A 19,821-nucleotide genomic window follows, 5' to 3' on the forward strand; every position below is an offset into this window, starting at 1 on the left:
ACAGCCCCTGAAAGACGATCAGTACTCCCCATTGTTTTAGACAGAGCCTCTGGTAAAAGATGGCGCTGGAGGGGATGGCTGCCATTTTATAGGCTCCTAAACAACTCTGCTACTTTGTGTGTTTTTTCACGTTGTTTGTAACTTATTTTGTACATAATGTTGCTGCTACTGTCTCTTATGACCGAAAAGAGCTTCTGAATATCAGAACAGAGATTACTCACCTCGAACTGGACAAATATTTTTTCTTTAATGAGTTTGACGCAAAGGTTCTCCGAGACCAGGTCCAAATCCCTATCAATCGCGTGAAGAAAAGACAGAAATACAGGGGGTGGAAATCGGAGTGCCTTGTAAAAATGTGTCGGCGAGTGTGTAACCCGTCTCTACCATTCGCTCTATTGGCCAACGTGCAATCACTGGAAAATCTCAGCTTGAGACTATCCTACCAACGGGACATTAAAAACTGTAATATCTTATGGTTCACCTAGTCATGGCTGAATGACGACACGGATAATATTCAGTTGGCTGGGTTGTCCGTGCATCGGCAGGACAGAACAGCTACGTCTGGTAAGACGGGGGGTGTGTGTCTATTTGTCAATAACAGCTGGTGCGCGATGTCTAATATTAAGGAGGTCTCGAGGTATTGCTCGCCTGAGGTAGAGTACCTCATGATAAACTGTAGACCATACTATCTACCAAGAGAGTTTTCATATATATTTTTAGTACCTGTCCATTTACCACCACAAACTGATGCTGGCACTAAGACCACACTCAACAAGCTGTATAAGGCCATAAGCAAACAAGAAAATGCTCATCCAGAAGCAGCGTTCCTAGTGTCTGGGGACTTTTTACCTAATTTCAACCAGCATGTCACATGTGCAACCAGTGGAAAAATAATTCTAGACCACCTTTACTCCACACACAGAGATGCAAACAAGCTCTCCCTCGCTCTCCATTTGGCAATCTGACCATAATTCTATCCTCCTGATTCCTGCTTACAAGCAAAAACTAAAGCAAGAAGTACCAGTGACTCACTCAATACGGAAGTGGTCAGATGACGTGTGTTCTACGCTACAGGACTGTTTTGCTAGAACAGACTGGAATATGTTCCGGGATTCATCCAATGGCATTGAGGAGTATAACACCTTAGTCACAGGCAACATCAATAAGTGCATTTACGATGTCGTCCCCACAGTGACCATACATACATATCCCAACCAGAATCCATGGATTACAGGAAACATCCGCATCGAGCTAAAGGCAAGACCTGCCGCTTTCAAGGAGCGGAACACTAATCCGGAAGCTTATAAGAAATGCCCTCAGACGAACCATCAAACAGGCAAAGCATCAATACAGGATTAAGATTGAATCCTACTACACCGGCTCTGATGCTCGTCAGATGTGGCAGGGCTTGCAAATTATTACGGACTACAAAGGGAAACCCAGTCGCGAGCTGCCCAGTGACGCGAGCCTACCAGATGAGCTAAATGCCTTTTATGCTCTCTTCGAGGCAAGCAACACTGAGGCATGCACTCCATAGCCGATGTGAGCAAGACTTTTAAATAGGTCAACATTCACAAGGCCGCGGTGCCAGACGTATTACAAGGACGTGTACTCAGAGCATGGGTGGACCCAACTGGCAAGTGTCTTCACTGACATTTTCAACCTTTCCCTGACCGAGTCTGTAATACCTATATGTTTCAAGCAGACCACCATAGTCCCTGTGCCCAAGAAAGCGAAGGTAACCTGCCTAAATGACTACCGACCCGTAGCACTCACGTCAGTAGCCATGAAGTGCTTTGAAAGGCTGGTCATGGCTCACATCAACACCTTCATCCCGGAAACCCTAGACCCAATCCAATTCGCATACCGCCCCAACAGATCCATAGATTACGTAATCTCAATCGCACTCCACACTGCCATTTCCCACCTGGACGAAAGGAACACCTATGTGAGAATGATGTTCATTGACTACAGCTCAGCGTTCAACACAAAGCTCATTACTAAGCTAAGGTTCATGGGACTAAACACCTACCTCTGCAACTGGATTCTGGACTTCCTGACGGGCCGCTCCCATGTGGTAAGGGGTAAGGGTAGGCAACAACACATTTGCCACGCTGATCCTCAACACGGGGGCCCCTCAGGTGTGCATGCTTAGTCCCCTACTGTACTCCCTGTTCACCCATGACTGTGTGTCCAGGCACAACTCCAACACTATCATTAAGTTTGCTGACGACACAACAGTGGTAGGCCTGATCACCGACAACAATGAGAGCCTATAGGGAGGAGGTCAGAGACTTGGCAGTGTGGTGCCAGGACAACAACCTCTCCCTCAACGTGAGCAACACAAATTAGATGATCGTGGACTACAGGAAGGAGGGCCAAACATGCCCCCATTAACATCGACGGGGCTGTAGTAGAGCGTGTCGAGAGCTTCAAGTTCCTTGGTGTCCACATCACCAACAAACTATCATGGTCCAAACACACCAAGACAGTCGTGAAGAGGGCACGACAACACCTTTCCCCCTCAGGATATTTGGCATGGGTCCCCAGATCCTCAAAAAGTTCTACAGCTGCACCATCTAGAGCAGGGGTGTCAAACATACGGCCCGCGGGCCGGAACCGGCCCCCAAGGAGGTTCGATCAGGCCCGCAGGATAATTTGAAAGTGGAAAAAATGCATAAAAGACATGGAATTAATATTTTTAATTCGCTGCAATTCATGGATTATCCGCTAAGGGGCGCACTCTTTCCATCAGAGTAGAAGACAAGCCGCATCACTGAGACAGACTGAAAACAGCAGACGGTATCAATGCGCCATCTGCTGCTTGTTACGACGTTGTTAATACCTTGGTCTCTACCTCTCCGCTACACCCTCATTAGCCAAAATGTCGTTATCCAAACGGAGAAAAGTAGATAAGGAGTGTAGAATTTTCAAAGAAAAATGGACCACGTCCTATTTATTTACAGAGATGCACGGAAAACCTTCGTGCTTGGTGTGTTTGCAACAAGTTTCGGTATTGAAGGAATATAATATTCGACGCCACTACGAGACTCATCACAGCGAAAAATATGACGGCTTGCAAGGACAACTGAGAAGAGATAAGATTAACGAATTGCTGGCGGGTCTGAGGAAACAGCAGTCAACTTTCATCCAGAGCCGAGAAGTCAGTGAAGCAGCGGTAAAAGCCAGCTACCTAATTGCTAGCGAAATAGCATTAGCATCGAAGCCGTATTCCGACGGTGACTTTGTTAAACGATGCATGATGAAGGCGGCTGAACTTGTATGTCCCGAGAAGCGACAAGCTTTTGCCAATATTAGCCTGACGAGGAATACTATAGCAGAGAGGATTTCGGAACTATCGGCAGATTTAGACAGTCAATTGAAACAGAGAGTCAAGTCATTTATTGCATTTTCCGTGGCAATTGACGAGAGCACTGACATCACAGACGTGGCCCAACTGGCCATATTTATTCGAGGAGTTGATGAGACATTGACTGTTACTGAAGAGTTTCTTGAGTTGGTGCCAATGATGGACACCACAACAGCCGAGGACATTTTCGGCTCTGTCGTTGCTGCATTGGACAGAGTTGGAGTGGACTGGTCCCGCGCTGTCAGCCTGGCTACAGACGGCGCGCCATCCATGGTCGGAAAGAAAGCAGGTGTCGCGACAAAGTTCAAAGACAAAGTACAAGCCCTTAATGGAGGAGATCGTTTCTGGACATTTCACTGTATTTTGCACCAGGAGGCATTGTGTTGCAAGTCGCTGAAAATGGACCACGTCATGGAGGTGGTTGTTCGCACTGTAAATTTCATCCGGTCCAGAGGTCTGAACCATCGTCAGTTTGACAAACTTCTCAGCGACAGCAACATTACCCACAGCCTGCCATACCACACTGAAGTGAGATGGTTAAGCCGAGGCGCTGTGCTGAGGCATTTCTTTGATCTACGAGAGGAAATCGGACAGTTCATGGAGAAAAAAGGAAAACCGGTGTTGGAATTACAATCTCAGGAATGGCTACGGGACCTTGCATTCTTGGTTGATATTACTGAACACTTGAACAATCTGAACAAAATGTTGCAAGGCCGCAAAAAAGTTGTCACACAGTTTTCTGACAACATACATGCATTTAAGTTGAAGCTGACTTTGTGGGAGATGCAACTGGCAAATGGCAACCCTGCTCATTTCCCCTGTCTGAGAGATGTGTGTGTGACCAGACCTGATGCGGACATGAAACGGTACAAAGACAAAATTGCAGGACTACTGCGGGAGTTTGAGAAACGTTTTCAGGTATTTGGTGAACTTGAGACAGAATTTTCAGTTTTTCGCTCACCTTTCACAGTTAAAGCTTCTGATCTGCCGGTCGAAATTCAGCTAGAGATAATTGATTTGCAGTGTGATGCAGATTTGAAGGGCAAATTTGCCTCTGTAGGTCTGGACAGATTTTATCAGTATCTACTACCAGGGTACCCCAAATTAACAGCCCTGGCTGCTAAAATTTTGTGCATGTTTGGGACAACCTACCTTTGTGAACAAATTTTCTCAGTGATGAATATCAATAAAACAAAAATGCGTTCAAGGCTCACAAACAAGCACTTAAATGACATTCTGAAAGTGACAGCTAGTCAGGACATGACACCTGGTGTTGATGCACTTGTACAGGCCAAAAGATGCCAAGTTTCAGGAACAAATACAAGTCCAGACTAGACTAACACCTTTAAAATGCTGCCTTAGATACTGTTTGCATTGAAAGAATACAGCTCTGTGAAGATGAATCCTTACTGTGGTGATTTAAAAAATGTGCACTTTAATGTTAGTCAGCAGCTTCAAAACAAAAGTTGTGTGATGGAATTCTACTGTTCATACAACTCCATAAAATTTCAATATTTTCCTAATGTTCTTGTGCTTCTTTACACCAAAACAAAGGAAAGACATGATATTTTGGTTATTTATAGCAGAGTATGGTATAATTTTAATGGTCCGGCCCACTTGACATCTCCCTAGGCCGTATGTGGCCCACGATGCGAAATGAGTTTGACACCCCTGATCTAGAGCATCCTGACCGGTTGCATCACCGCCTGGTATGGCAACTGCTCGGCATCCGACAGTAAGGAGCTACAGAGGGTAGTGCGTATGGCCCAGTACATCACTGGGGCCAAGCTTCCTGATATCCAGGACCTATATACTAGGCGGTGTCAGAGGAAGGCCCAAAAAATTGTTAGACTCCAATCACCCAAGTCATAGACTGTTCTCTCTGCTACCGTTCGGCAAGCTGTACCGGAGCACCAAGTGTAAGGAACGACGCTGGTAGACGAGAAGCAGGTACAGGGAGTGAACATTTCATGAGCAACGGACATGGAACAGGACAGGACAGTGTCTGGACATGAACACATATTGACATTAATGTTGACACCGGGAACAAATGGGGGAGCAGACAGTTATAGACGGGGCAATCAACAAAGGGAAGGAGTCCAGGTGAGTCCAATGAGTGCTGTTGCGCGTAATGATGGTGATAGGTGTGCGTAATGAAGGGCAGCCTGGCGCCCTCGAGCGCCAGAGAGGGAGAGCGGGAGCAGGCGTGACACCAAGTCTAGGTTCAAAAGGCCCTTAACAGCTTCTACCCCCAAGCCATAAGACTGCTGAACAATTAATAAAATGGCCACCCAGACTATTAACATTTGATTTTACAATACTGCTACTCGCTGTTTATTATCTATGCATAGTCACTTTACCCCTACCTACATGTACAAATTACCTCGACTAACCTGTATCCCCGCACATTGACTTGGTACCGGTACCCCCTGTATATACAATAGCCTCTGTATTGTTATTTTATTGTGTTACTTTTTATTTTATTTTTTACTTTAGTTTATTTAGTAAATATTTTCTTAACTCTATTTCTTGAACTGCAATGTTGGTTAAGGGCTGGTAAGTAAGCATTTCACGGTAAGGTCTACACCTGTTGTGTTCGGCGCATGTGACAAATAAAATTGGATTTGGTCTAAAGCCTCTGTCTGAGGTGCTAAAAGCATAGCCATCCTAGGATCCTGTGTTTATTTCTATAGGGGCCCATAACAGGGGTGCAGCAGCTGAGAGAGAGCAAGGAAACTAATGATGAAGTGATTTATTGATGTAGTGCCACATAAAAGCTATAGGTCATTAGCTGTATCTCTTGCCGTCTCCCCAGCACCCGTTTGTGACCCAGTTGCTGACCCGTAACCTGATTATTGAGCTGCTGGACATGGCCAATAACCCTGACCTCCACTCCACACACAGCATGGACGACAACGATCTGGAGGTGAGGATAGGTGACCATAGACAGACAGACATGCACACACACATGCAGGCATGCAAGTACACATGCCGAATGCACACCCACACAAACACACAAAACACACACACACACTTGCTTTGTAACACATGGCAATCACCTAGCTCTCTATGGAAAATTGCTTGGTCCTAGTGTGATTTATTCTGTGAATGTATAACACATCCGTGTGTTTGTCTGTAGAATGGAGAAGCTGCTCCTGATAAGATCCAGTCTGCAGGGAAACTCCTGCCTGCAGAGAGGACTCTGTCTGAAGAGCAGCGTGAGTCTTCAAATCCCTACACAATTTGTACACTGAAACCCCATCGTCAGCCCACACAACGCACCATCACAACAATGTGTGAAGAGGTTATAGAAGTACTCATGTCCCCATATGCAAAACCATCCTAATAAACAATGTCAAAGAGAGCCTTCTGCCCTGAACATCTTCATCTGAAATGTGGTCTGGCTATTACTGTTAATACGGTACACCTGCCCAAGGTAATTCAAGTGATCACTCATCTGTAGTTAGAGAAGGGCTGTGTATGTGTGTTGATTGTCGATCATGTGTTTGTGTGTGTGTGTGTGTGTGTGTGTGTGTGTGTGTGTGTGTGTGTGTGTGTGTGTGTGTGTGTGTGTGTGTGTGTGTGTGTGAGCGTGCGTGCGTGCGTATCTATCTGTATGTCTGTGTGTGTGTGTGTGTATCCGTGTGTATTATGTGTGCCTGGAGAGTTGAGGTCAACATCACCCTTACTGGCATAATGTGTGAAACTGGGGCAGATGGAGCAGGACACAACACACTTGGGTTCCTGACCTCTGTGACAAGAAGCCCATTGTGACTTGGAGGTGGTGGAGAGGAAGTCCCCAAGTCTTAGAGTCACCTGACACAGAGAGACACATAGAGGGGTCACTGTCCTGCACATGCACATGGCATGTTCCCTCTGTGGTCCTCTGACGTGCCCACACGTGAGGAGTGGTTCTGGGGGGAGGAGGTGGGGGAAACGAGGAGTGCGGGGGGGGGGGGGGGGGGGGGGTGATTGAGGAACTATTGCTATGTCTCCTATCAGTGAGGTTACAGCATACACAGGGTGTGGTGATGGTGGACAATGCACCCACTCTGCAGCAGCCAGGGACAAGACAGCATATATTTAGACAAGCATGTCAACACGAAAACAAATACATGGTGCTAGTGGAGAGGGGTGTTGTGACTCTTCTTGTATGGGCATCACAATGAGTCTTCTGGGGTGAAAGGTAAAGCTGCCTGAAGCCGATGACTTGGTATTACTGTAACACAGTGATATGGGCTCAGTATGAGAGTAGTTTACCAATCGATCTGAATACGTAACAAGAGATGATAAGAGGACAGTGGGATAGCGATCCACCTGGATTTTATCCAATGGCATTGATAGTAAATTCATCACATAAAAGGATCATGCCATATTATAAAACATGTTTCGGCTCAGCAGTTATTAAATACATATATTGTATTGAAGTGTACATTTTCCTCATGATCAACTTAGTTGTGTTTCCCTTAGTTGACCAGGTGAAGTTTGGGCCTCCGTTGAGGAAAGTGACAGAGCCTTATCCTGATATGGTGAGTCACATTTCTTTCTTGTGTTTTACATGTTGGGGTTTAAGGTCAAGTCAACATAGAATGGCTATTTGGGGCAGTGGGAGATGTATGAGTTCTATTGATAGGGATATTATGGGTGTGTATGTTGTTGATGATTCTTCGTAATTTTTCAGCAAAGCTCGTACGGAGACGATTGGGACGTCTCAGAAGAGGACACTGAGTCACCGTAAGATGCTCCTCTTCCACAGTTAACTATTGGTAGCAGTACGTCAAACAAACATTATTACGAGCATTATTTCAAATCTACTGTCTGTGTGTATGGCCATGGACCTGACGTTCCCACTAGAGCAAGTTTACAGGAGAACAATAATGAAAAACCCCTGAATCCATAACAGAAAACACAAGCTCCAACCCTCCCATTGTCACAGAATAGGCGGTTCTCTGTCACATCATGTTCTCAGAACTAGTGGCCCCATAGAGAGATTAACATCTTGTCTTCCTGTTTCAGGAGCCTGTTGGAATGTGTGGAGGAAGCTCTGCAGCTGAGGTAGGCCAGCAGACCACCCATTGTAAAAACACTATTCAGCAGTATTCTACCCGGCGACAATGCCTCTTATCAAGGAAGCTGTGGAAGTTTGTTTAATCACATTGAAATTAATACCTTTTGAATACTTGACATTATCTGATAAAGAACGAAATAATATTTGATCACTGATTATTATTGTTGGGGTATGCATATTCACAATTAATTGACCCTGCCCTGCTCCAAATCTTGTCCTAATAAGAGCCAACATAACTGAACCCATGTCAGTTTATATACTGTGAAAGCAAGCATCCCACGTGGAAAGGAAATCTGATTTACCTTTGATTTAGCAGAGTGCATGAGTATTAATGGTGCTACACATAAGATTTTTTTTAATGAATTTCAGAAAATGTCCATAATATATCTGCAGTAATAGTGGAATGATTGTGTTTCAAAGTATTACGTACCCGCCAGTGTTGCGATTTGCAGTTATATTCTCCTGTTGTCAAATTGGGAAAGCTGTTATTACTTTGTGGCTGTGTTGTCTAATGGAAATCGTGTCAAGCTGCCAATGTAGAAATCGCTCTGCCATTTCCTGATTGCTAAAATTCTACACTGTATGTGAGAAAACAAACACTGAATATTGTAGGGAATCGTTGTACCATCTTTTATAAATCAATGTGAATAACCACAGGTGTTTTTTCCCAGCTGTTTGAAGCTGGTGGACCAAAAGTAAAAGGCTCAAGCGCAAGTCTCCTCCATGTTATGGGAAATGGAATGCGGGGGAGGGGGAAGATTTATTGGAACGCAGCCAAGTGCTGTTGCAATTCATAAAGCTTCCACATAGGGGAGACATTCTGAGAAGTTATATGTGTAACACTAACATTACCATTGACTATTTCTTTTTCCAGGAGCTTAACCATTAAGAGAGTGCCATCTGCTGGTGTAAGTAGCAATAACAGAACGCCAAGAAAACAGATCTTCTGAAACAATCAAGTGTAACGCAAGATATGAAGATAATCCTTCATACCTTTCAGCTATTTCCTATTGCATTATGTGATAGTGGTATGTCTAATGTTTCTGGTTGTGTAGGGGGGTAAAGGTGGGAGGAAGAGTGGGTTATTCAGCCCTTCCACAGCCTCCCTGCCTGCCATCAGCTCATTCTGTCCCACCCTGGAGGACAAGGACCTCACCCTTGGCCCCAGCTCCAGCCTGGGGCCCGACTCCACCCACACACCCAAAAACTTCACGTCAGGTAAGGAAAATCCACACACAGAGTCAATGTTTACAGGTCATATTTCAATCTGTCATGACAACTGATTTGGTTCTGGGTGCTGAGATTAATATACAGTGCCTTCAGAAAGTATTCACACCCCTTGTCTTTTTCCATGCTTTGTTGTGTTACAGCCTGAATTTTAAAAGTATTCTATTGAGATTGTGTGTCACTGATCTACACACAACACCGCATAATGTCAAAGTGGAATAATGATTTTAGAAATGTTTACAAATGAATAAAAAATTTGAAGCTGAAATGTATTGAGTCAATAAATATTCAACCCTTTTGTTGTACAATAGGCAAGCCTATTTAAGTTCAGGAGTAAAGATGTACTTAACAAGTCACATACGTTTCATGGACTCACTTTGTGTACAATAATAGTGTTTAACATGATTTTTTAAATGACTACCACATCTCTGTACCCCACACATACAATTATCTGTAAGGTCCCTCAGTCGAGCAGTGAATTTTAAGCACGTATTCAACCACAAAGACTGGGAGGTTTTCCAATGGTTCGAAAGAAGGGCACCTATTGGTAGATGGGTAAAAAAAAGCAGACATTGAATATCCCTTTGAGCATGGTGCAGTTATTAATTACACTTTGGATGGTGTATCAACACACCCAGTCACTACAAAGATACAGGCGCCTTTCCTAACTCGGAGAGTAAGGAAACTGCTCTGGGATTTCACCATGAGGCCAATGGTGATTTTAAAAGTTACAGAGTTTAATGGCTGTGATAGGAGATAACTGAGGATGGATCAACAACATTGTAGTTACTCCACAATAATAACATAAACGACAGTGAAAAGAAGAAAGCCTGTACAGAATAAAAATTATTCCAAAACATGCGTCCTGTTTGCAATAAGGCACTAAAATAATAATGCAAAAAATGTGGCAAAGAAATTAACTTTAGCGTTATGTTTGGGGCAAATCCAAACAACACATCACTGAGTACCACTCTTCATAATTTTAAGCATGGTGGTGGCTGCATCATGTTATGGGTATGCTGGTCATCGGGAAGGATGACATTTTTTGGGATAAAAAGAAACAGAATAGAGCTATGCACAGGTAAAGCCCTGGAGGATAACTTGGTTCAGTCTGCTTTCCAACAGACACTGGGAGACAAATTCACCTTTCAGCAGGACAAATACCTAAAACACAAGGCCAAATATACACTGGAGTTGCTTACCAAGACGACATTGAATGTTCCTGATTGGCCTAGTTACAGTTTTGACTTAAATCGACTTAAAAATCTTTGGCAAATCTTGAAAATGGTTATCTAGCAATGATCAACAACCAATTTGACAGCGCTTAAACCATTTTTAAAAGAATAATGGGAAAACATTGTACAATTCAGGTGTGCAAACTCTTAGAGACTTACCCAGGAAGACTCACAGCTGTAATCACTGCCAAAGGTGATAATAATATGTATTGACTCAGGGGGTTCAATACTTATCTAATCAAGATATGCTGCATTAGGGTTTTGTTCTCCATTCATAAAAAAATACATATCACATTTTTCTTCCACTTTAACATTACAGTGTATTTTGTGTAGATCATTGACAGAAAAATTACGGTTAAATCCAATTTAATCCCGCTTTGTAACACAACAAAATGTGGAAAAAGTTAAGGGTTGTGAATACTTCCTGAAGTCTGTTGATGTTAGTATTTGTATTGACAACAGAATTACTGTTCCGTATTTGCCTAGTGAGTAGTATATTCCAATGCTGCAGGTAGCCACGAGGTTAAAGCGTAGGGCCAGTAACTGAAAGGCTACTGATTCGAATACTGGAGCTGTGCCCTTGAGCAAGGCACTTAACCCTAATTGCTCCAGGGGCGCTGTGCAATGGGAAAGGGGGATACCTAGTCAGTTGTACAACTGAATGCCTTCAACTGAAATGTGTCTTCGCTATTTAACCCAACCCCTCTGAATCAGAGAGGTGCGGGAGGCTGCCATAATCGACATCCACGTCTTCGGCGCCCGGGGAACAGTGGGTTCCTTGCTCAGGGGCAGAACGACTGATTTTTACCTTGTCAGCTCAGGGAATCGATCCAGCAACCTTTCGGTTACTAGTCCAATGCTCTAACCACTAGTTATCCTGGCCAACATGAATATCCCAATTCATGTTGTTAAGTTCAAAAGACTACTAGATAAAAATTTCTGACACCATTCCAACCAATGAGGGTTTGGAACTTTTAAGCCAATTATCTTAGAATCATTGCAGATAGAACCAGATAGTCCCAAGCTCTCGATATGTTAAATTATATACACTACCGTTCAAAAGTTTGGGGTCACTTAGAAATGTCCTTGTTTTTGAAAGAAAAGCAAATTTTTTTGTCCATTAAAATGACAACAAATTGATCAGAGATACAGTGTAGACATTGTTAATGTTGTAAATTACTATTGTAGCTGGAAACGGACAGTCTATTGGCCAGTATGAGATATGGCTCTTTCTTTGCAACTCTGCCTAGAAGGCCAGCATCCCGGAGTCGCCTCTCAATAATAGACTGACGAGTTTCAGAAGAAAGTTCTTTATTTCTGACCATTTTGAGTCTGTAATCGAACCCACAAAAGCTGATGCTCCAGATACTCAACTAGTCTAAAGAAGGCCAGTTTTATTGCTTCTTTAATCAGAACAACAGTTTTCAGCTTTGCTAAAATAATTGCAAAAGGGTTTTCTAATGATCAATTAGCCTTTTAAAATGATGAACTTGGATTAGCTAACACAACGTGCCATTGGAACACAGGAGTGATGGTTGTTGATAATGGGCCTCTGTACGCCTATGTAGATATTCCATAAAAAATCTGCCGTTTCCAGCTACAATAGTCATTTACAACATTAACAATGTCTACACTGTATTCCTGATCAATTTGATGTTATTTTAATGGACACATTTTTTTGCTTTTCTTTAAAAAATAAGGACATTTCTAAGTGACCCCAAACTTTTGAACGGTAGTGTATCTTCGGTGTGTTTTAATCCAATTCCATCTATGCTAAGATCGACAGCCCGTTTCAACATGAATTTTTTTTCCCTCCTTCGTCCTCTTGTTGTTCTCTAGTCTTGGCCAGGTGTTCTGCAACTCAGGACATCAGCAGACAGTGGTGTAGTGACCCCAGTGTTTCTGAGGGGGGTGCCGTACAGGCAGAGAAGAAGAAGACAGAAGGGGTGACCTCATCATGCAGAGAAACCTCTCTCTCTCCAGAGTGGAGCACACTGAGGAGGAAGACGAACTCTGTGAGTTTAAAACACAGGGCAATGTTGCCTCACTACATACAGTATCTGTACATAGCCTCATATCCATACTGTAGCTGCTGACGCCCGAGAATGGCAGTGGCAGTTGGCTTCAACACATCGTATGGATTTGAGGCTACCAGTAGACGGTATCCTTAACCAGTACATAGCCAGTACTTAGGGGTTCAATTCAAAGTGAAGTCAGACACTTCCAAGGAATAAGTGAAATTCCAGCATAATAGTAGTAAAGTGACATTCATTTTTTGATTGGAATTTGAATTCACTTCCTGAACTGACTGAAATGAAATTGACATCAACCCTGGTACTGACAAAAAGTGTGTGGTTTGTTAACCTAATAACATGTTTCAATACATTCTTCAATGTCCCCTTTCATAAACCATCCTTTTGTAACATTTCATGTAGGACGACAGAATTCAGAGATGGCCAGATCCTATGGCGCTGCTTTGTGACATGAATTTAAACAACATCCTCATTTGAACTACACCGTTATCCTTCTTTTTTGTTGTTGTTGCTGTTGTTGTGTTTAACCCTGTTTAATTTCTAGAGAGCTGATTGTCATGGACTCCCTCCTACCCCTCAAGTTCATGTAAGTGCAGAGGTCTAGTCAAACAGCATGTGCCCTAAGACAGTACAGAAAAGCTGCTGCATCAATAACTAACAATATTTCCACATGCTTATAAACAGGCTATGTAGCTAATGGCTATTGGTCTCAAAAACCCTTGATGGAATGCTCACTGCAACAATGGTTTGCTAAAATGAACATTAAACACATTATAATAGTTTAACCATGCCTATTTTACAGCAACGTAGAAATAGCCATCATGATAATACAACATGTTTTGTTTCATAGATGGGTGCCTGTTTCTCTAAAGTCTTCAATGGTTGTCCTTTGAAGATCCACTGTGCTGTGACCTGGATTCTCCCTAAAACTAGAGGTAGGGGTACAGAAGGGGTTAAAGAGGTTAAGACAAGGTCATTATAAATGGCCGTGACATTATCTTATCTCTTCCTCAGATCAGTATCTTATTCTGGGGGCAGAAGAGGGTGTCTACACCCTCAACCTCAACGAGCTCCATGAGGACACCCTGGAGAAGGTAACAGTTTAGATATTGATGAATGTGAAAGTATGAATTAATGTGGGTAGTCTGCGTTACAATTCCAGAGCATACCACTAATACTATTCTACTGAGCCATTTACTTTATGTTCATATTCTTATCTTATTGTTGTTGTATTGTCGAGAAGGAACCTGCGAGTAGGCATTTCGTTAGACAGTGTATATATACCATGTGTATCCTGTACATACGACTAATAAAACTTTAAACGAATACCTCTCTCTTCCCCCCACAGTTGCTCCCACAGAGATGTACCTGGCTGTTTGTCATGAACAATGTCTTGATGTCCGTATCAGGTAGAGCTCTACCCCAATTACACACCTATCATGTTGTTCATAGGATCCTACACCATCAACTCCAGTAATAAACCAGACCTGGTTGCAAATAGTATTTCAGTGTTTGCTTGAGTGCCAGGTGGGCGGGGTTTGCACTTTTGAGACTATTCCATTGGTTCCATTGCACCATGGCAAGCTCAATCAAGCACTGCTAAATTTGAACACGGGTTCTTACCATTCCTCCCCTCTCCAACCCCATCCCCAGGGAAGTCTTCCCAGCTGTACTCCCACAGTCTGACGGCTCTGTTTGAACAGAGGGGCCACAAGCAGCAGAAACAGAGTCACCTGTCCCTCAGTACCAACCGCCTCACTGAGAGGATCAACCCCAGGCAGAGGGGGTGTGTGTGTGTGTGTGTGTGTGTGTGTGTGTGTGCGTGTGCGCGTGTGCGTGTGTGTGTATCAATGTGTTCGGGTTCAATTTGTCTTCAATATACAGTATGTGCCTGTCCTTATTTAAAGTAAAACATATATAAAATGTCAATCAGCAGGAAATATGCTGTAACTGTGAAGATACCAGACACTAAAGGCTGTCGAAGATGCAGCGTGGGTAAGTGAAATTTGGCACTGCATTATGTTCAATCACAACACAGAAAGTTGCTTCAATTTATCTGAAATTGATTCAATTGAAATTGCTCTTTCTCCTCTCTCTAGCAAGAAACCCACACACAGACAGCACGTTCCTGTGTGGGGCTGTACCATCAGGTCTAATTCTACTCTTGTGGTATGAGCCTCTGCAGAAGTTCTTGCAGCTCAAGGTGTGTATCGACTTAACAAAACTCACAATTATTTCATACAACATACACTTGACTGGCCTGCACAGAGCCCTGACCTCAACCTAATTGAACACCTTTGGGATGAATTGAAACTCCGACTGCGAGCCAGGCCTAATCGCCCAACATCAGTGCCTGACATCACTAATGGTCTTGTGGCTGAATAGAAGCAAGTTCCTGCAGCAATGTTCCAACATCTGGTGGAAAGCCTTCCTAGAAGAGTGGAGCAGATTATAGCAGCAAAGGGGAGGACCGACTCTATATTAATGCCCAGGATTTTGGAATGGCCATGTAGTGCATGTATATGAACCATATCTGTAAGACTTGTAAAATTGGTCTTTCTACCCTTTGTCCCTCTCAGCATATAGACATACGTCTACCGGATTCGCTCCCTATCTTTGAGCTACTGGTGTTAGTGAAGGATGAGTTCCCACAGCTATGTGTCGGGGTGGGGGACTGTGCTGCAGAGGGAGGGAAACCACCAACCAACCAGCAGCTGAAGTTCGACATCATAGAGTTGAACGGCACACCAAATTCTTCACCAGGTAGCACAGAGATGTCAGATATTAGGATTTGAACCGTATGACATTGTGTAGAGAAATTGTATAACTGTAATTTTGTCTCTCTCTCTCTCTCTCTCTTTCTTTCTTTCTCTCTGTCTTTGTATATGTGCATGTGTGTGTGCGCGTGTGTTTACAGAGAGTACGCCGGACCGGGGCCGGACCGGAGCCGGACCGGGAGCCATGCAGGCAACACAGCTGGACAGAGACACGGTTCTCATTGTACTGGAGAGTGAGTCTATTGGAATATATTACATCCTACCTAAAATATCATTAGCACCACCTGCCTTTTAATGTCCACTACTAACGGTATCTTTAATGTCACTTTACAGAGACTGTGAAGATTGTCAACCTACAAGGTCTTCCCTCCAAGGAGCTGGCTGCTGAACTTGTCTTTGACTTCCCCATTGAAACACTAAGTACTAACTTCATTCAATCTCAATAATAATTCTTTACCTCATAGAATGTTCTCAATTCATCACCACATCATAGGTACAAGCAGGGGTGAGGTACTATAGTTACAGCTACACACTACGTGCGTGGAAGATTTTTTTTTGTGACATTACTGTTGTGTGGCTAGTTTGTTTACAGGACAGTGTTCTGGCTTTCTGGAAGCATGGTCTTAAAGGGAGGAGTCTTCACACAAATGAGGTGATTATGTTTCATTGTAAATGCTTGATCTGCATTGGAAGTATATTATCTCGCCGAAACAGTGAAATACATTTACATTCATCTTTGTAGGTCACGCAGGAAATCACAGACGAAAGCAGAGTATTCCAGGTCTTGGGGACGAATAGGTATGCTCCAAACGCTGGTCTGTTACCTTGAATACCACATTATGTGTGTTCGCATTAGGGGTCAAAGGATATCTGAGAAAACGAATCACATTCGGTCTTTTGTCGTTTCCATAGGGATATTGTCCTTCAGAGTACTCCCACAGAGGACCCGTCAGCCATGACCAACCTCTATATCCTGACTGGCCATGAAAGCAGCTACTGAGAGAAGAGAGAAAAGGACTGAAAGAAAATAATAGATATTGGGATTTAAGTAAGAAGAGAAGAAGAGTGTTTCTTGAGATGGGAAGTGCTTCTCTGGCACCTAATAAACTCACTGTAGACTTGTCTCAAACTGAGCTAACCCCCTCTACCTGCATATGGGGAACATACAGACCATGGGGGACTCTCACACACTAAACCACAGGGAGATAACTGAGCTGGTGTGTGTTTGAGGAAGGACTTGTAAAAAAAGACTTGTCAGAGAGAGCCCCCTGTCGTGACCTCTAACCCCTTGAATGGCACAAACTACTTTTAACCTTACACAACCCCATTGTCTATTTTTACTGGTATGACTGATAACTGAAGTCTGACCTGTCTCCTGAAACAACATTGTGAACACCACCCTGCTCTGTCCATTAACTGTAGTATTACTATGTGACGTCATGGCATAGGTGGCGCTGCTCCAAGATGTCAACATAAATAGTTTAGAAAATATGTGCCATAGAATCAGAGTGCCAAAACATTCTAAAAGTGCTTTGAAAGACTTTACTGAGATCAATTTAAAGGCGTGTTTCCCAGACCCAGATGAAGACTATTCCAGCATTAAAAAGAGCTTGCAACATGTGTTTGTTTGCCACAAAGTGCTCAAAGACTGGTAGTGATACTATGTTGTGTTTAATGATTTTGGTTTGGTTTGGTTTGGTTGTGCAGTATGAGGCCCAATGTAACACTCATCATCCATGAAATACACTTGAAGGAGCATGCATGTTGCTTTTTGAATTTTTTTTGGGAAAATCATATGATGTGGGAATATGGATTTAAGAGATTTTATGTATACTTAGTTTTAACTTGCGCCAAACAATAGATTTTTTTCAAAGACGAGAGAGAGAGAGTCGAAAATAGCGGGTCCGAGACAAGGTAGCACATCCGGTGAACAGGTCAGGGTTTCATAGCACCAGGCAGAACAGTTGAAACTGGAGCAGCAGAACGACCAGGTGGAATGTGGACAGCCAGGAGTCATTAGGCCAGGTAGTGCTGAGGCATGGTCTCCCGAGTGGCGCAGCGGTCTAAGGCACTGCAGGTCAGTGCTAGAGGCGTCACTACAGACCTTGGTTTAATTCCAGGCTGTATCTCAACCGGCCGTGATTGGGAGTCCCATAGGGTGGCGCACAATTGGCCCAGCGTCGTCCGGGTTAGGGTTTGGCCGGGGTAGGCCGTCATTGTAAATAAGAATTTGTTCTTAACTGACTTGCCTAGTTAAATAAATAAATACAAATAAATGGTCCTAGGGCTCAGGTCCTCCGGGAGTGGAGGGAGAATTAGAGGGAGCATAGTTAAATTCACACAGGACACCAGATAAGACAGGAGATTTATATCAGATATAACAGACTGACCCTAGCCCCCTGGAACATAGACTATTGCAGCATAGATACTGGAGGCTGAGACATGGGAGGGGTGGGGGACACTGTGGCCCCGGACAGGGCAAACCAGGCAGGATTAAAACCCCACCCACTTTGCCAAAGTACAGCCCACACACCACTAGAGGGATATCAACTTACTACCCTTACCACTAGAGGGATATCAACTTACTACCCTTAGACAAGGCTGAGTATAGCCCACAAAGATTTCCTCCACCGCACAAGAACGAAGGGTCGCAAAACCGGACAGGAAGATCACGTCAGTGACTCAACCCACTCAAGTGATGTACCCCTCCTAGGGACGGCATGGAAGAGCACTAGTAAGCCAGTGACTCAGCCCCCTGCAATAGAGTCAGAGACATGGATTAGCTTTTCTGCATCATTTTTTACCCCAAAAATCTGATTTTTGTAATGTTACAAAGATGGAGAAAAGCTGCCCTTGAAATATTATTGATATGTTCGTCAAAAGAGAGATCGGGGTCCAGAGTAACGCCAAGGTCCTTCACAGTTTTATTTGAGACGACTGTACAACCATCAAGATTAATTGTCAGATCCAACAGAAGATCTCTTTGTTTCCTGGGACTTTGAACTAGCATCTCTGTTTTGTCCGAGTTTAAAAGTAAACCATTGGTCGCCATCCACTTCCTTATGTATGAAACACAGGCTTCCAGGGTAGGCAATTTTGGGCCTTCACCATGTTTCATCAAAATGTACAACTGTGTGTCGTCCGCATGACATTTTTATCATGTGTATCTGCCGTCTCATTGGCTAGAATTGTCTCACCTGATCTTACCTCCTGAATACCTTCCATTACAGAAAATACAGAAGAAATGTATTTTCATTGTTAGAGCAGCCACTTGAGTATCTGGTCAATATAATGGATAATCTGTGGCTGAGGCCAATATAGAGTGATAGGAATAATGTACTTCAGTAGTCTTTTTTTGAGCTAAGATAGATGATGAGGAGGAGACCTGGCTGATGACCCAGTGGGAGTAAAATAAGTTGGGTACTGTTAAATCGATGAAGGTAGCTCGAAGTGGACTTGTGATGATTTTCTGTGTTTCTTCCGTCCAGGGGTAGCGGGTGCCTCGTGTCACGTGCCTCCGGACAAGACCTGTGACTTGCTTTGCTCTCTAGAGCAGGGCGCCTTTGAAAGGATTCATTGCGGGGGTGACGTTGTGTTGAGGTGGAGCAACTGAAATTGAAGATTCCCTGTGTCTGTGACACCTGCCGTTTGGTGCCACGCAGACCCAGTGGCGAGCGTGGTGAAACTTAGAAGACATTGTCTGTCTTTTTTTGTTTTGAAGCAGTCTTTACCTGATAAAGCCATGTTAGGATATGTCAGTTATACCGTTATATAGCTTTTGTGCTAAACCCACTAAGGTGTTTCAGATGCCAAGCTTATGGTCATGTTGCAGCAGTGTGTAGGAGGGAGATTCCGAGACGTGAGAAGTGTGCAGGAGGGCATGGGACAAAGGAGTGTGTGGTATCGGTGGAAAAACCACTGGCCGCTGTTTAAGGGCCGCTGGGTGCTCTTGAGCGGCCACTGTTTAAGGGCCTCTGGGTGCTCTTGAGGGGCCACTGGCCGCTGTTTAAGGGCCTCTGTGTGCTCTTGAGGGGCCACTGGCCACTGTTTAAGGGCCTCTGGGTGCTCTTGAGGGGCCACTGGATGATGATGGTATGTCAGGTGCTTCAGA

At 43.8% G+C, this 19,821-nt stretch overlaps 1 protein-coding gene across 1 annotated transcript in view; it reads left to right on the forward strand.

Moving 5' to 3' along the window:
* The window catches only part of LOC120049588 (mitogen-activated protein kinase kinase kinase kinase 2-like), a 32,362-nt gene extending 14,892 nt beyond the window's left edge, over positions 1–17,470 (forward strand). Inside the window, exons 12-32 of the mRNA XM_038995881.1 lie at positions 6,186–6,296; positions 6,510–6,588; positions 7,841–7,899; positions 8,052–8,104; positions 8,387–8,425; positions 9,313–9,346; positions 9,494–9,656; positions 12,740–12,915; positions 13,478–13,519; positions 13,784–13,868; positions 13,948–14,027; positions 14,282–14,342; positions 14,587–14,719; positions 14,870–14,928; positions 15,033–15,136; positions 15,513–15,696; positions 15,851–15,943; positions 16,044–16,130; positions 16,292–16,362; positions 16,453–16,508; positions 16,623–17,470. Of these exons, the coding sequence (XP_038851809.1) occupies positions 6,186–6,296; positions 6,510–6,588; positions 7,841–7,899; positions 8,052–8,104; positions 8,387–8,425; positions 9,313–9,346; positions 9,494–9,656; positions 12,740–12,915; positions 13,478–13,519; positions 13,784–13,868; positions 13,948–14,027; positions 14,282–14,342; positions 14,587–14,719; positions 14,870–14,928; positions 15,033–15,136; positions 15,513–15,696; positions 15,851–15,943; positions 16,044–16,130; positions 16,292–16,362; positions 16,453–16,508; positions 16,623–16,710 (1,857 nt within the window). The 3' untranslated portion in view covers positions 16,711–17,470. The remainder of the gene's footprint in view (positions 1–6,185; positions 6,297–6,509; positions 6,589–7,840; positions 7,900–8,051; positions 8,105–8,386; positions 8,426–9,312; positions 9,347–9,493; positions 9,657–12,739; positions 12,916–13,477; positions 13,520–13,783; positions 13,869–13,947; positions 14,028–14,281; positions 14,343–14,586; positions 14,720–14,869; positions 14,929–15,032; positions 15,137–15,512; positions 15,697–15,850; positions 15,944–16,043; positions 16,131–16,291; positions 16,363–16,452; positions 16,509–16,622) is intronic.
* The last annotated feature ends 2,351 nt before the right edge of the window (positions 17,471–19,821 follow it).

This window comes from Salvelinus namaycush, chromosome 6 (assembly GCF_016432855.1).
Source record: "Salvelinus namaycush isolate Seneca chromosome 6, SaNama_1.0, whole genome shotgun sequence".
Lineage (NCBI taxonomy): Eukaryota > Metazoa > Chordata > Actinopteri > Salmoniformes > Salmonidae > Salvelinus > Salvelinus namaycush.